At 36.2% G+C, this 16,952-nt stretch overlaps 1 protein-coding gene and 1 long non-coding RNA gene across 7 annotated transcripts; one reads left to right on the top strand and one right to left on the bottom strand.

Annotated features, from left to right (window-relative positions):
- On the bottom strand, nucleotides 2,793-11,925 carry LOC18767246 (TMV resistance protein N). Of its 5 annotated transcripts, none has more exons than XM_020569701.1 (11): nucleotides 9,875-11,925; nucleotides 9,145-9,761; nucleotides 7,888-9,004; nucleotides 7,468-7,746; nucleotides 6,311-7,333; nucleotides 5,990-6,201; nucleotides 5,496-5,763; nucleotides 4,821-4,888; nucleotides 3,723-3,872; nucleotides 3,242-3,282; nucleotides 2,793-3,144 (listed from the first exon to the last, which is right to left on the bottom strand). In XM_020569701.1, exons 2-7 carry the CDS (start codon nucleotides 9,735-9,737, stop codon nucleotides 5,613-5,615), a joined length of 3,375 nt encoding a protein of 1,124 aa, XP_020425290.1. In that variant the 5' UTR covers nucleotides 9,738-9,761; nucleotides 9,875-11,925; the 3' UTR covers nucleotides 2,793-3,144; nucleotides 3,242-3,282; nucleotides 3,723-3,872; nucleotides 4,821-4,888; nucleotides 5,496-5,612. The 5 variants fall into 5 exon arrangements, with proteins under 5 accessions (XP_020425290.1, XP_020425287.1, XP_020425289.1 ...); XM_020569698.1 differs by having other exon boundaries at nucleotides 5,496-5,909; XM_020569700.1 differs by lacking the exon at nucleotides 3,723-3,872 and having other exon boundaries at nucleotides 5,496-5,909.
- On the top strand, nucleotides 14,445-16,895 carry LOC109950554. 2 transcript variants are annotated; one of them, XR_002272789.1, is made up of 2 exons: nucleotides 14,445-14,688; nucleotides 14,885-16,895. It is a non-coding gene; the product is annotated as an uncharacterized LOC109950554 (long non-coding RNA). The 2 variants fall into 2 exon arrangements; XR_002272788.1 differs by having other exon boundaries at nucleotides 14,684-14,794.

Genomic DNA, 16,952 nt, shown 5'->3' on the forward strand with positions numbered 1-16,952 from the left:
ACCATAACTCTCTCGTTACAACTCCGATTCGAGCCCACTACGTGTCTATGAACTCGTCTCAGTACGACCTATCCAAAAATACAAGTCACTGCCCCAAACTCTCTCCGATTAAAAATATGACTAAAATACCCTTAAATAATTATTTAATTAAATAAGGGTTAAATTTGGGGAAATTTGGGGTCGGGGTGTTACAGTGTAGAACTCCATTCTATTGGGATGAAGTGGGTGAACACAGATTGGTCGTATCTGAGGATGTTGAATTGACCAAGAAACAAGTGCAAATCATTAGAGAACGACTCAAGACAGCCCAGGACCGACAAAAGAGCTATGCAGACAATAGAAGAAAAGATCTTCAGTTTGAAGTTGGAGACTGGGTATTTTTGAAATTATCATTTTGGAAAGGTGTAGTGAGATTTGGGAAGCGGGGGAAACTAAGTCCTCGCTAAATCGGACCCTATGAGATTATAGAGTGTGTGGGTCCAGTAGCTTACAGGCTTGCCTTGCTTTCAGATCTAGCTCGATCGCAGGATGTTTTCCACGTCTCCATGCTCCGAAAGTATATTTCCGACCCTTCCCATGTGTTAGAGGAGCAACCAGTAGAGTTGGAGGCTGATTTCACTTATGTGGAGCAACCAGTTTAGATTTTGGATTGGAAGACGCAAGTGTTGCGATCGAGAGAGATTCCACTTGTGAAGGTCTTATGGCGGAGTCATACTGTAGAAGAGGCTACATGGGAACCCGAAGACCAAATGCAAGAGCAGTACCTTCAACTCTTCGAGTGACAGGTGCGTAAATTTCGAGGACGAAATTTTTATAAGGGGGGTAGGTTGTAATGACCCAAACCTAAAATTCATATTTAATTAGTAATTTATGATGAGGAAAGACAATTTTGCCATTGGAATAAGTTATTAACGAAAAGTTGACTTTTTGACCGAAAAGGAATTTGACAAGTCCACATACACCATTGCGTAGAGCACGACGAAATGAGTTCATTGACACGAAGTGGACTTGAATTGGAGTTTTAACGAAGAAAATACGAGTAAAATATCACGAGAGGCAAAAGGGTGATTTGAAAAAATCAGATTTTTATAAAACCTCATCTCTCTCTCTCTCTCTCTCTCTCTCTCTCTCTCTCTTTCTCTCTCCCTGCGAGCTCTCCCCCTCTCTGTTTTCTTTTCCTCCAGCCGTCGCCCTCCAAACGTCCAAAACTTCCTCCACCGACCACCTCTGCCCCTGCCGTCGGTCCCAAAAGAACCAGCTCGTCCTCCTCTACACGTCTCAGCTTCCGCGCCTTTTTTGATGTAGGATTTTGTTTTGTAAAAGGATTCACTCCTTTGTAAATTCTTAGTGGTCGGTCTGATGTTTTGGGACCGACGGCAGGGGCAGAGGTGGTCGGTGGCGGAAGTTTTGGACGTTTGGAGGGCGACGGCTGGAGGAAAAGAAAACAGAGAGGGGGAGAGCTCGCGGGGAGAGAGAGAGAGAGAGATGAGGTTTTATAAAAATATGATTTTTTCAAATTACCCTTTTGCCTCTCGTGATATTTTACTCGTATTTTCTTCGTTAAAACTCCGATTCAAGTCCACTTCATGTCAATGAACTCATTTCGTCTTGCTCTACGCAACGGTGTATGTGGACTTGTCAAATTCCTTTTCGGTCAAAAAGTCAACTTTTCGTTAATAACTTATTCCAAGGGCAAAATTGTCTTTCCTCATCATAAATTACTAATTAAATATGAATTTTAGGTTTGGGTCATTACATGTTATGTATCCTAAGGTTTTTTATTTTTATTTTTTTAATAATGGGGTTTCTCACTTAAATTTCTTTTGATTAAAAGGAAGAAAAAATTATTACAAAGAGATTTTTATAGGACGATCATACCACGACATCATGCTAATGTGATATGACCATCTACTGAAAGAGCACTTTTATATTGCAAAAAAAGGTTCTAACTCAAGTGATTAATAGCAGTTACTGATGAAATCAAAGTGCTCCTTTCCTTTATATGTTTGGAAGCCTCGCTCGTAGGTTAGCTAAGTTTGCTTTATCTATTTTGGGCTGTATTGATTGAGGATCTTGATTTTATCTAACAGGGCCTCTTGAAAATTATATAGCTTGTGGGATCAAGCTTCTTGCTGCCCTTGCTGTTATCAGTTTAATTCTTATTATGATCCTATTACTTTCATTATTTCCTGTAAATAAGTACATATCACATTAACAAAAAAGTAGATTCCTTCTCACCAATCGTGAGTGAGAAACATTATCCTTTCTGTACGTATAAATATATAACTAGCATTGCACGTATGTATTATTAGGTCAAGAAAAGCTAATGTGCAACCTGGAATTCTATTGATCCAGCATGTTGAGGCCACCAACCTAAATCCAACTTTTTCTTTCAATAATCACTTCTTCTTTTTTAATCTGATTAATATAATAATGTTTTGTGGACTAATATTTTCCTAAATGAATTGCTCTTAACCACTCCAAAACATTGCTGCTTCGATGGGTAATTAATTTTTTTTTTTTTTTACTCTTGAGGCACAAAAATATGGATGTTCTAGAAATGATAAGTGGGCAAGTTTAAGGGGTTTTACTTCTGAAGTTTAAGGGGTCAACTAGCTAGCTAGGAAAGTTCTTTTATCACATTGTTCAAGTTAAAAAGATTATCTGTAAATTAAGGAAAGAGTCTTGATTTCACACTATATATAATATTGGAAAGGAATTGCTCAGCTTGATGAGGAAAGTAGAGTGAAATAAAAGTACGTTTGTGGAAGGGTTTCGTTGCCACAACTCCAGAATCAGAAGGCTTAAAAGGGTTTCGTTACTTGATGTGTTTATAACAATCATCTAAAGACAGGAAAATAATCTTTAAACACAATAATCGATCAAGAATTAGGGAATAGTAAAACTAGATTTTAACCAAAAAGATAAAATTAACCAAGTATAAAATGACACAAAATCCCCTTGAAACTCTCTACGAAGCTTGCTTCTCCTCCGCAGCAGCTTCAAAGTTCTCACCAGCAACAAGCTCAGGGACCTCGTCATCATCATCCTCTTGTAGAGTGGTTCCACCAGCAGCACTAGCACCAGGCGCTTGCTTCTGGAACTGCTCTGCCAGTTTCATCAAATTGTCCAAGTTATCTGGCCCTGAAAATAATTTAAGGTGTCATGAGGAATTCTCCAAGTCCTCTTTAACTTGAGGACAAACCCAAGAACAAAATATAAGGATCACATGCACACTTACCCAAGTGGCTGATAATATACTGGGAAGAATATCTTGCAACTCTACAACAGAGAAGATCACATGTCAAGTTCTAAACCAATATGACCAAAATCTAAAGAAGGCCAAATAAAAGGCTCAATGCGCAGCAGAAAATCCAGGCACAAACACATCTAAACATGTATATATGTGCGTTGCCTTACCAGATAATACAACACTGAAAAAAAAATTCCAATTCAAGGCACATATTGACAGCTAAACCTCGGAATAAAATCATTGCGTAAATACACTAAAGAAGAATACAACACCAATATTCTATCCATTTTTATAAATTACTACTACATTTAAAATATGGAAGACACCAAAATGGTTAACAAGTTAAACAATCACTTCAAATTTAAAAGAAAGATAACAAATAGTGGCATACTCTTTGTTTGAACTGAAATGCACAAGGAAAATCAAGATAATAATTTACAGGATCAGAGTTCTGGCATGTTAGCTTCACCTCTGGGGTTCATGAACTGGATGACAACATCATCCGTAAATATGTTAACTTCCTTGATTTCAGGAATAGCGTTCACCCCCTATTCTCTTAATGGTGCTCTGAAGCCTTTTGTCATCTGTGGTAGTTGTCTTGTGAACAGTCTTCTCCTTTCTGAAGTTGGGAACAGAAATTAATAAACAAAATCACGTACAAACAAGATGAAGATCACACGACAAACATGTGCTAATTACAAACAACTGCAGGAATGTGCAAAACTTATGACTGAAAACTGGTCATAAAATGACTTCAAGGGCAGTCTTAAGTCCAAATGACCATTCCCCGACAATGCTATGTACATCAGAAATAGCATTTTCTCCGCAGCAGAGAGCACTAGATGGCTTATTTGAGGTAAACTCCAACAATTCTCAGTTTTAACTACTTGAATTACTTTCTTATTTTTTGCCTACTCAATTGTTTAACAATCCTATCTAAAGAGAAGAAGAACACACCATTAGATAATATCGAATACAGAAGAGCAGAAGAACCCATCACACTCTCCACCAGAGTAGGCTCTCTACTGGAAAAACAATTACACTAAGTCTATTGGAGACAACCTTTCTGTTATGGGCTCTTTAAGCTAGGGAATCATCTGGTTTAACGAGGAACTTTAGACTAGCTAATGCACCAAATGCAGCATACAGTAAATGATTACTGTACTTAAGTTTGCAGTTCGCCACATAAAGATTGCATGTTATACAAATTGATATTAAAAAAACTCTGTCCCCCCTGGGAAGAGCAGTTAACTCTAAAAATTAAGGTATTTCTCATCTTAAAAAAAAAAATTACAAGAATAAGATAAAATAAACATGGTAAAACAACAAAAGACAACCACTCAACATGCCATCAGGCTAACTGCTTCACATAATGAACTCAAATTGCAAATCAATTATATTGATCAGGTGCTCAATATAATGCATATCAGACATGAAACTGGCACACATATAAATTATCAACTGCACATATATTTAACTCAAAACCAGTAAGGCTAAAACTTGATAGTTCAGCCTCTGTGAATCAACTTGGTAGAGAAAAGGAGTTTCAAGCTGAAATTTCACCCACCTCCTCATGCTACCCTTTCCACCAGTGTGAACTGCACCCGCCATCTTCATAAGTTTCTCCCAATTCATCTGCATAAAAAGTGGGTATTGTAAGATGAAGGGACGAGTTTCAATTGAAATATATATTAAACAATTCAAGGGCCAAAACACTGCATCTCAAGTTACATTATTGTTATTCTGTGTATTAACTAATAAAACCTACAACATGACCCAGAAATTTGTTTTACGTCTCAATATTTTTAATTTTTTTTTTTTTCAAAACCAATTTTACAATATCTCAAATAAAGAACTAATCAAGTCTATTTTCTGCTATCTTGTTTCTTCAATCTCATACTTGCTTGATTTATATGTTCCATTGAGAATTAGAGTAGCAAATAAATCTTATTTCTAAACTGTATGCCTAAAACATATACATTTTTATTCTTGTATTGGCCATTAGCCTAGCTATATGAAGGCTTACTCCATTTTCAGACAAAACTATTTGAAAAGATTATATCCTGCATTTATGTATTTGCAAATGGAAAAGTTTTTTACAAAACCCATCTCTACAAAACCCAAAAAGCAAACTCTCCAGAGAGCAGTCCACTTAATTAATACACAGCTTCCTTCTCTGTTTCCAAAAATGATGATTGGCATTGTCTCAAGTATTGCCTCATGGTTGCTACTAATATCTTACCGTTTTCGCTGATTGAGAACTTGTGGTTGCTTCATTCTCATAAATTTGAAACTTTGTGAATAAAACTAGTTTTCCTCATCAGAGCTACCACTTTCACTATCAATTGGGCCTGCCTCGTCATCGTATCCATACACTGCTGGCATCGGGATTTTCAGTATTCGGCTGAATTCTTCCAAATCTCTCTTGTACACCAAACGGGTTCCACATTTCTTTATAATCAAGCTTGTTTTCAGTTCTTTGTACGAAGATCCGATTGACCAAGAATGCCCTTCAAATGATAACTGATAGGGATCATTGCCAGGCAAATAGGAAACCAAAAGGTGTTGTGAACTAAGATCCACTGTAATTTTGCCCAAAACAAAAAGATTCCCGACTATTTGTTGATGGGCTTTTGTTTTGTTTGTTGTATTAGGCCTGTTAAGTTAATGGAATATCATTTCCTTCGACCCAAAAAAAAGAAAAAAAGATTCCGGACCGTAAAATTAACTACGTACCGTTTCCGTGAACAGAGAATTTGTAAATACTTGTAGCCTAGACGTTTCAAATGTTCATAATCTTCAAAAACAACACAGAAAGCAATCCCAACCCAGTCACTACATGTTTGTGGTGGTAGGGGCGGCTCCACAATTATTGAATCTCCCACACTTTGATTATCGAACCAATCTGGAATTTCACTTCCAGGCCATATAATACGGTCATGAGGTACCTGTACGAAAAGAATTACAATTATATTTACTTACTATAGAGAAAGAAAACCACGAATATATATATATATATATATAATATATTCATTCAGCGAGAGAGAGTGTGTGTACCTCAGCGGAGAATCTCATTATCATTGCAAATATTCTATTATTAATCCAGCCTTCTTCTTCAACCAATCTGAAGCAATTAAAACAACTAAACCAAAAATCATACACATTGGCTCCTTCGCTCAACTTTGATGGATCTGACAGCCTTTTTAAGGAAGTACAGTCGTCTACATATACAAGTAATGAGGAATATCTCTTCGGCGGAAGATCTGGCAATTGCTCAAGCCTTTTGCACCTCTGCAATTGAAGATACCGAAGCTCATAAAGGAATCTAATGCTTGAGGGAAGGCTAACGAAATTGTTTCCACAAAGATCCAAATCTTCTAAAAAGGACAAGCAGTTGAAATCATCTGGAATGGCTCCTTCACCAATATTACAATCACTCAGATCTAATTTTGTCAAAGACCCTAAACGATTTAGAGAAGACAACACCAAACCCCAACGCTCAGGGTCAGGTTTCTTTCTAATTCCAAAGATGCGGTCAACGATCCACCAAATGCCACCCCTTGAAGCAACTGGTCCACTAAGGTTTAGACTTTTGAGATTTTTCATGCCAACTTTTGAGCATCCGTTGCCAATGAGGGTTTCAAGAGAATCCAAATTGCATATCGCACTCGGTAGACCCAAGAGACTTTTGCAACCACTTATAGATAGATAATTAAGGCCAACCAGATGTTCAATTGATGAAGGTATTTGCTCGATAGCAGTCTTACATAGATGAATCGTTTTCAACTTCTTCATATGTTCCCCAAATTCTGGAATCTTTTTCACTTTTGAGCAGCCCGAAAGACTAAAGAATTCAAGAGAATCCATTTCCAACTCACTTGGGAGACTCTTAATACTTTTACATTGATAAAAATTTAAAACCTTTAGCTTTTTGTGAACTGCAATAGACGGGTGAACCTCGCCTAATTTCTCACAACATTGCAGATTCAATTCCTCAAGATTTGGAATGCGTGTGAACTCTGGGATACTGGTCAATTTATGAGAGAAACTAAGATCTATAGATTTCAAATTCGGAAAATCCTGCCAGTACATAAAAGTTGAAGAATTATAAGTTTCAAAAAACCTTGCAAGTTAAAACAAGGTACAATACAATCATACTCAATATAATTATAATTTTAAAAAAATTACAAAATGCCGTATTTCAAGAATCTTACCTTTGCTCCATCCCAAAGCCGGACAAGTTTGCTATCCCTCATTTCTAGTTTAGAAAGCAAATGTGGTTCAAAACTTGATGGGAGCAACTTGGAAGGATACCAACTCCAATGGATAATTCTTAAGGAATCTGGAAAAAATTCAGGGCCTGAAGAAAACATCACATTATTAAAGTCAAGGAGCCTTAACCCGTGCATCTTATTGAAGGCTTCAGTACAATTCCAGGGCACTTCTTCTAATTTGGGCAGATCTAGGACTATGCCTTCAATTGCTTCCGTTCCCTAATATATATATAATTAAGAAAAGGAAAAAATTAATTCATCTCATCTCATTAAAGTCTAATATCTCTAAATAACTTCTCATTTGAAAAATGACATATATTTTGGTCCAAGTATATATAGTATCTCTAAATAACTTCTTACCGTATTGTTCATGAATACATGAGAAATGTCACTGTGATGCCACAAAAGACTGCGTTTACCAGGCTTGGGAGACTCTTCATGAACAATTCTCCTTGCCATTTCTTGTATCAAATCATGCATCTCGACAATGTTGGTACGAAAGTGGCCTTTCTCAATAGTTAACAGAGATTTCTCAATAAGAATATCTATCTCAATATGACTGGAAATGTCAAGGATACAGTCTAGTATTTGAATTACTTGCTCTTTATTCTTCCCTCTATGGAGACACGCAACATGCAGAAAAATTTTCTTCTCCATCTCTTTTAGTCCATCATAACTTACTTTGAGCGAATCAAAAATATCTGGATCAGGAATTTTGTTTAGATTATGCAACACACTCTTCCACGCATCTTGATCTCTCCCATACAAAGCACGCCCCAAAGTTTTAAGAGCTAATGGAAGGCCTTTGGCATAATCTAGGAAATGCCGAGACAGTTCCTGAAAACCTTCCTTAGGCTGATCTTTCTTAAAGGCATGTCGACAAAAGAGCTCAAGAGCTTTATCATCCTTTAATACAATGACCTTATACACTTTCTCTATACCATGCTCAACTAGTAGACGCTCATCCCTAGTTGTGATGACAATTCTACTCCCCACACCGAACCATTTTTTATTTCCAACCAGTTTTTCTAATTGGTTTAGTTGACCCACATCATCAAGCACGAGAAGAACCTTTTTATTCCATAAACGGTTCTGAATGAAAAGGGTTCCGGCTTCTTCATCCCCAACATAGGCAACATTTTCTTTCAAGATTGGGAAAAGAATCTGTCTTTGTAGATTAACTAGACCACCTTGCTTTCCAGAAACCTCTCTCACATTAGATAGAAACCAGCTAAGTTCAAAATGATGGGAAATTCTCTCGAAAACTAGCTTAGCAAGGGTTGTTTTGCCCAACCCACCCATCCCCCATATCCCTATAAAGCGAACATCATTATCTTTGGGAGCTAAATGCAAATGTAGTTGCTCAAGTGCAGAATCAATTCCGACTAACTTGTCTAGAGAACTTGACAACATGAACGTTGGATGCACTTTCTTGAACACACATTTGACAATGTGTTTAATAAGCTCTGCTTCCGACCTACAAGGAAAAAAATTAAAATAACCATTAATTCATAAATATAACATCCAAGGTTATTGATTAAGGCAAGAACTGAAACGTAACATCCAAGTAGAGCTCTTGTTAAGAAATAAACAAGTTGTTAATCCATGCATGCTTACGGATAATTCTTTGAATCCCACCCAGAGATATTGGCTATTTTTGTTAAAGCAAATCTCCACCGATTCACCATCTCTACATCTCCACTAAACTCTTCATGCTTTGAATCCCACCCTAAGAGATTGACTACTTTTCTTAAAGGAACTCTCCACCAATTCACCACCCTAAACTTTTCTTCATGCTTAGTGAAGGCTTCCGCAAAACTCCCCCTTTGATTTCGTACATCGGAAGGATCCACGTGATAAAAGATTGGAAGAATTCTCTCGGTGTCTTGCATGCATTCAAGAATCTTGGAAAGCTCATCCATGCACCAGGCGGAAGAAGCATAATTAGGCGAGAGAACAATGATGGCAAGATGTGATTCTTCGATTGCGCGCAAGAGCTCCGGAGAGATACTTGCCCCTCTTTCAAGGTCTTGGTCGTCCTTGAAAGTTTTAATTGCTTGCCAGTACTGCAGTTCATGGTATAAATGGGATAGAAAACCGCTGCGAGTGTCTTCACCCCTGAAACTCAAAAAGACATCATGCTTCCAATGGGGAGGAGCCCATTCAGCTGAAGTACGAGATGTAGAGGCTCTTTGGGTGCTCAAGGCCATTGGAAAAAGACAGTTCCTGGAAATCTGGTTCGGCAAACACTCAGGAAATACATAAAATGAAAATGGTAGCTTTAATTTTTCTTTTGGGTAATTGAAAACGTATTAAGCAAAAGAGAAGAAGGGAAGAGAGCAAATACCCAGCAAAACAAACTAGAGATTAATGAAATGGAAACGCAGCAACTCGGACAACAGCACCACAATCACGGGCCAGAGAATTGGCAGCAAAACAAACCAATCCAACCAAAACAAGATGCAAAGTTAACTGTCACCAGAAAATGAAAAAAAAAAATACTCTATATTGAATATTTTCCCGAGAGTTGAAGGAACAGATGAAAAGAGGAGGGATGGGATATACGTAAGAAAGGAAATAATGGAAGAGAGAAAGAAACAACACGGTTTCTTTTTTGTTTTCTTTTTTAATTATTTTTTGGTGTCGGTGTGGTGAGTCTTTTCTTATGTCAATTGTAGAGTCTTCGATGGTAGAATCGGTTGGTCTTCTTTCTTAAGTCAAATTATAGAATAGTACGGTTTCTTACGTCAAATTATAGAATAGTACGGATATATTACGTCAGCATGTAATACTCCCATTAAAATATTACCATGTAATATTCCTATTAAAATATTATCATGTGTCCATTTTAAAATAGAAATTAAATATTTGTTTACAGCTGGACTTATATTGTGAAATAAAATTTAAAATTTGAAAAACATAAAAAGAAAGAAAAAATTATTCCCAACAGCTGCCTCTCCACTAAAACCCCACTGCGTACCATGGATGCCATCCCTCTCTCTTCCTCTTCCTCCCATCTATTTTCTTCTTCACCTTGCCACCGGCGTCCAAACCCTCACATCTTCCTTAATTCCCTTTTCTCTGAAATTGATCATGATAACCTTTGCCATCATCATACTATTTCCAAACCCAGATCCAATACTGTAACTCCTTGGTAACAATTACTTCAATCAATACAATACAACAATTCTGTCAAAGGGTCTCTGTTTTACATTCACTCTAACATTTCCCAACCATTAACACAAACACCAACGCTTCCACTATTCCATTTCATCATCATCATCATCATAATCATCAATACTAGTTTTCTCTACCTCTCTTTAAACTCCATTACCTACAATTACTATAAGGGTTGAAAAGAAAAAGGAAAAAGGAAGAGAAAGAGGAAGAGGAAGGGAGATGGGTGGCAGTCTTGGCAGGTAGTGTGGAGATGGGTGGCGGTCATAGCATGTTTTTGGGATTAGAGGTGTTGGGTTCGTGAGGGGTTCCTTTTTCTTAAGTTTTTTAATTTTCTAATGTTATTTCATAACATAAAAATTAAGAAATAAATCCAGCTGTAAAAAAGTTTAATTTTTATTTTAAAATAGACACATGGCAATATTTAAATGAAAGTATCACATACTGACGTAATATATCCATACCATTCTATAATTTCTCCACAATTTGACATCAGAAAGAAGACCAACCGATTCTACCATCGAAGACTCTACAATTGACATAAGAAAAGACTCACCACACCGACACCAAAAAGTAACTAAAAAAGAAAACAAAAAAGAAACCGTGTTGTGGGCTCTCAAGAGGAAAAAGCAACTTATTTCATTTTGACGTATCTGCCATTTTATGATTAGAAAATACCTTTTTTATAACTCTAATTCAAGGAAATGTACTACAAAAGTGAAATGACAAATGTTTTCCACCAAAAAAGTGAAAGGAAATTTCAAGGAAATTTCTTTTCTCAACAAAGTGATGTCGGGTGCCAAGTGCTTATAAATTTCCAAGCAAGTTCCCAACTTTTTTTATGAGAAAATCCAGTTTTTTGTTTTGCTTTTTCCAGTTTTGATATGACAATAATGAAAAGAGAGAGAGAGAGAGTGTGTGGTAAATGCACAAGGTAAAAATGATCCCCTGGAACCAAAGTGATTGTGTTCTTTTTTTTTTTTTTCTTTCTTAAGCTTACTGATGCCGAGGGAAAAGTGATCTGGTCCAAGCAAGTTCCCAACTTTGGTTTTATTTTTCTAGAGAGGAAGATATATACATGACATCTTGAGCAGTCCACTTTAATTGTTTCCCTTGATATACAGACAGCTTCCTTCTCTGTTTCCAGAAATGATAATTCACTAATTTTATTTTATTTTGTTTTTCATATAAGCTGTTTTCTTATTTTGTTGGTTTTTTTTAAATTATATATATATATACCTACCTACCTTCCAAGTAATAGTTTTTTTTTTCTTCGGTTTGCAAAAGCAATAAAAAGATAAAATTTAATGCACTAATGAAACCATGTAAGGAAAAAAAAAAAAACTATTAGTAAGGAATCAAATCAATACAAACAAACACTAATGAAACCACGGATAATTTGAATGGCTATTAAAGTGAGTTGAATGGATATGAACATCATAGCACAATCCATAAAATGTAAACTATCAAGAGAAAAAAGGAAATTTCCAAAACAATTTTCATAGAAAAGAGACTCAAAAGTCAAGGCAAGAAACCGAAGAAGAAATGAAGAACTCCCCAAGAAAGAGCTCAACACGTCCAATACACAGGATAAGGGTCAAGGTGAAAACAAAAAACAAAAAAACAAGGCTTAAATGTCAAAATGGTCCCTGTGTTTTACCTCATCGGCCAATTTAATCCCTGTGTTATCAATTTGGCCAATTTAATCCATGTGTTTGTATATGTTAGCAAATGTGATCCTTTTTGCCAAAATTTTGTTAAAACTGGAAAAAAAATATTTTTAAAAACTGTAATTCATTATTACATATCCAAATTCAATCTAAAAATGGAATTAAAATAAGTTTTGCCTCTCCCAATTTCACGCTTAGAAGTCAACCATCTCCCAAACCCATAGCCACTCTCACTACACCCACTTCAACCCCAAAAAATACACATTGTGTGCTAGTAGTGGAAAATGAAGATGATTGCGACAAGAAAATACAATTGACTATCACTTTTTTTGCTAGAGGATGCGAGAACATCGCTTTTAATAATTAAGTTTTTATTATTATTTGAATTTGAATATTTGTAATTAATTTAAATATTTTTTTTCTTTAGTTTCAATTGAATTTTGACAAGAAGGACCACATTTGCTAAAATATATAAACACATAGACTAAATTGGCCAAATTGATAACACAGGGACTAAATTAGCCGATGAGGTAAAACACAAGGACCATTTTGACATTTAAGCCAAAAAAAACAAAAGGAAAAATGTGAAAGTGTTTTACAAAGTGAAAGGACGAATGCTTTCCACCAAAACAGTAAAAGGAAATTTCAAGGAAAGCTTCCGTGGTTTGGGGGATGTGTCATTTTTCTTTACCTTTTCTTTTCCTACCAAAGTGACTGACTTTGGTCTGGTTCATGTTTGTTTGCACAGGAAAGTTCAGATAAAAGACAGAGGAGAGGGCGATGTACAGGTGGAAAAGCGCGTCACCCCACTGTAGAAAGGAAATCATGAGAAAGGACTATGTTTTCCACAACAACTCACTGAAACTTCCTTCCTTTCTTCTCACCAAAGTGATTGTGTCACCGAAGCTTACTGATGCCGAGGGAATTGAACACATAATATTAATTGCTGAGTTAATGGCTTGAGTTATAAGTAATTGCACTCTTAGTACAGTTTTGATATTAGAATATTTAACAAACCCAATTGTGTAGTTGCGTTAAAATGGGACTCCCGCACTAATATGAAGAGCTCAGAGTCCTATCCTAAAACACAATAATTCGACCCAAAAAAAGTCCAACAACACAGTATGCTGGGGCCCAATATTAGAGTTACGAAGGAAGTTGAAGTTCTAAATCAAAACTAATTGGCAATGAGAGAGTAGTCAAATTCCTTATAAACCCAAGTTATGTTCCTTAACTTTTTAATGTAGGAAGCCTAACATGCAAATAACGCTTATTAAATGATGTCAAAGCATGTGTGGTCGTTGAGCCACAACACGTGAAGCTCTAATACAATGAAGGAAGTTGAGGTTCTAAGATTAGAATTACGTGACAAAAATAATAGTTTAACTAAGACGTGTGCACAGTATATAAAGGATCATAGACTACTCGTACAAAACGAGAGGAAAGCTACATCCTCATTTGTTGTAGTCTTGTGCTTTGACTACTCACTTACTGCCATTGCAGATACCGCAACAAATTCTGCCTTTCATGATTAATTTCACATTGTGAATAGGTGGAGATTCAATACTTTTGGGTCTCATCCACCTGTGCTCTTCATCAGATGATTCAATTATCAACAGCATCCCTGTTGATCATTCTCATGAAAGAAAAACAGGATAGTGGAGATGGCTCTTGGATTGGGAGGTTTAGCTGCATTTGTCTTCCCCATATTTGCATTTCCTTTTCTTATTTGTTTTATCATTACAAGAGAAAGGTCATTGCCACAAGGAGCACAAAAAGGCCAAACTTGTAGAGGACTTCCAACACGTTTGTCACTTGCAGAGATAACAAAGGGGAGGCCAGAAAGCTTTTTTTCCTGATATGTCCTCCATATCCACCAGCCTTGCAGAACAATCCAACACTGTTTTTCTAAAACTTGAGCACCTTCCGTATTCACCAGGTTTAGTAATCCTTTTATCACCATAGCCTTCAATTAAAATAAGAAAGGAAAACCATTACAAAAGATACAACATAAAGAAATAAAAAATTTATTTTCCCTTCTTTTGGTTAGAAGTCTCAGAACTATACTAACATTTTTGATAAATTATATATATATATATACACACTAAAACTGAATCCACCGAGTTACTGTTCTTAGACTGTAGCTTAGGAATAGTGAAGTGACGATTTTGCCCCCGCTTAAGTGATGGTCTGCTTCCTTGAGTTGACGTTTGAGCAGTGAATTAGCCGTTTTGCCATCCAACTCTGTTCTCTTTACTTGATCTGGCTTTCTTGCGGCCGTTGATTTCATTTGTGGCTGCTATGGTGCGAATTGGTCCGTCCATTTGGTCCTCTTCTTCATCCTATAACCTTCTTTTTATTTGTTCTCCTGTTTGTCTCAGATCGCCTTCTTCCTCTTTCCTTCGTTTGTGCCTGTGCTGGTATTTGTTGGGTTTCCTTCTTCAATTTTTCAGATATGTCTTTCTTTTTTCTCTTCTTTTTTCATCGCTTCTTCTTTTGATGTTTTGTAGGTAGTCTTTCGACCAACGGTTCTAATGCCTCACCCGTTGGATCTCCCGATCGCTCCTCCTCGAGATTCAACGACAGCCATCCGACGATGACATGATCAATCGTCTGGGACCGGTGGTCTCTCCGAGGATCTCGAACAAAAAATTATTAAGCAGGCAAGATCTCTCTCTTTCTCTACTTGAGCATGTGGATAATGAACCCTAGGAGCTTAATATCTGTTTGCATGTAAAAGGAAATATGATTGGGAGCTGATATTCTGAACTAATCGACCAGTCTCTCAGCTGGAAGGTAAAGATGGTTGGTTCAATATAAGAGCATTCAAACAAAAAATCTTATTTAACGCTGTATAAAATACGTAGAAACCTACTTACCCTCTGTTTGTTTGCTAAGAAAATGCAAGAAAAAAACAGAAAATTTCATCTTTTTAAACATTTTACTGTTGTTTTGTGGGTAGGAGTTCAATAATTATGCTTATAAGAGCATTTGAGGTCACCCACTTAATAACATTAGTACTTGTTATTGAACTCACTTGGGTTTCTGTGGAAACTCAAGGACATAAAGGCAAAAGTTTGAGTCTTTGTTCCATAATTATGTTGGATTGAAAATTTGGTGCCTTTCTTCTTTCTTGCATGTGCTTGGAATTACAATGAAAGCAGAAACAGGGAAGGAAATCTCATATGAAATGGGTATTTTATGTTGGAGGTTAGGTTTATTTTATGATTTTGTACGTTAGGTTTCATACTAAATCAATTTGAAAGGTTCCCCCGAAGACTATATGAATTTCTTTTAAGTTTTTATGATTATAAGTTAACACATTAAATTTATTTTTTCTTATCAGTTCTTTCAACTTTATTTTGCTAATTCAGTGAGAGTAGTTGTCAAAGATGGCATCAAAGCTTAGCAAATCTATGCTTGATGGATTGATCAGTGATAGGACTTTTGGTTAAATCCCAAGCAGGGAATGCATTCTTTGCTATAGTTCCCGGACAGGTCCTCTTGGCTTCCCTTGATGTTATCAGTAAGTTGATTAGGGTTCTATAACCTATAGGTGTTTATAGGTCATTTCTGCTTTTATAGCTTACTTGTCCATTAGATTGACATAGCCTATAAATGGCAATACATGTATCAGTTTTGACCATAATCTATTCTTTTGTACAACAAACTTGCACATGGTTTGATTCTGTTATGGGTATTTGGTTTGATTCTATTTAAGTCTGGGTCTTTTGGTTTCATTTCTGTTATAGGTATTTAATAATTTGAGGCAATGACAGATCATACTTTTGTCCACCACATTCGTAGAATGCTTGGCGTATTTAAATTGTGGTTTGTGCAGTCGATTTTTTGGCCTTAATTCTATAATAATAGCCATTGTCTTCACTAAATTTTCCCATTTGTCTACACTAACACCTACCAATTTCCAAATTTGTAGCAACAAAATAAACACCCATTGATTTGATGCTATTAAAGCTCGAGTGTTTTGGCTTAATTCTCTCATACCTATTTAATAAATTGTCACAATTGTTACTAAGTTCGTTATCAATTGATTAAATAGACGGAAGTTATACTTTTGTCCATCAGATTAATAGAATGGTTGATGTACCTAAACTGTTGTTTGTCCTGTTGGATGTTTTAACTTAATTTTGTGATGATGGTCTTCGCTCAAATTTTTCCATTTATCTACACTTAACACCTGTCATTTTCCAAATTTGTACCTACAAAGTTAAAACCCCTGCAAAGGAAGAAAGAACAGAAGCCACCTCTATAGCAAAGCCATCAAGAGAAAGATCCCCCTCCAACAGACATCAAGGCAGAAAATCCCCTTCCACCATCCAATAGCATATATATATGAAGACCAGTCCAAACTCTTTTGAACAATGAACATCTTAAAACTGCTGATATTTTGATGCTATTTTGATGTTCTGATTGCTGCTTGGTTTATTAAAATATGGTCAATATTTTAATATGACAAGCAGTATATAAAACATGTTATTAGTCTATTTTTTGTAACATCAACTTGCAAAACAAAGCATGATGTCGCTATTTAGATCTCCATGTCTATATAAATAGTAC

The sequence above is a fragment of the Prunus persica genome, chromosome G8 (assembly GCF_000346465.2).
Source record: "Prunus persica cultivar Lovell chromosome G8, Prunus_persica_NCBIv2, whole genome shotgun sequence".
NCBI lineage: Eukaryota > Viridiplantae > Streptophyta > Magnoliopsida > Rosales > Rosaceae > Prunus > Prunus persica.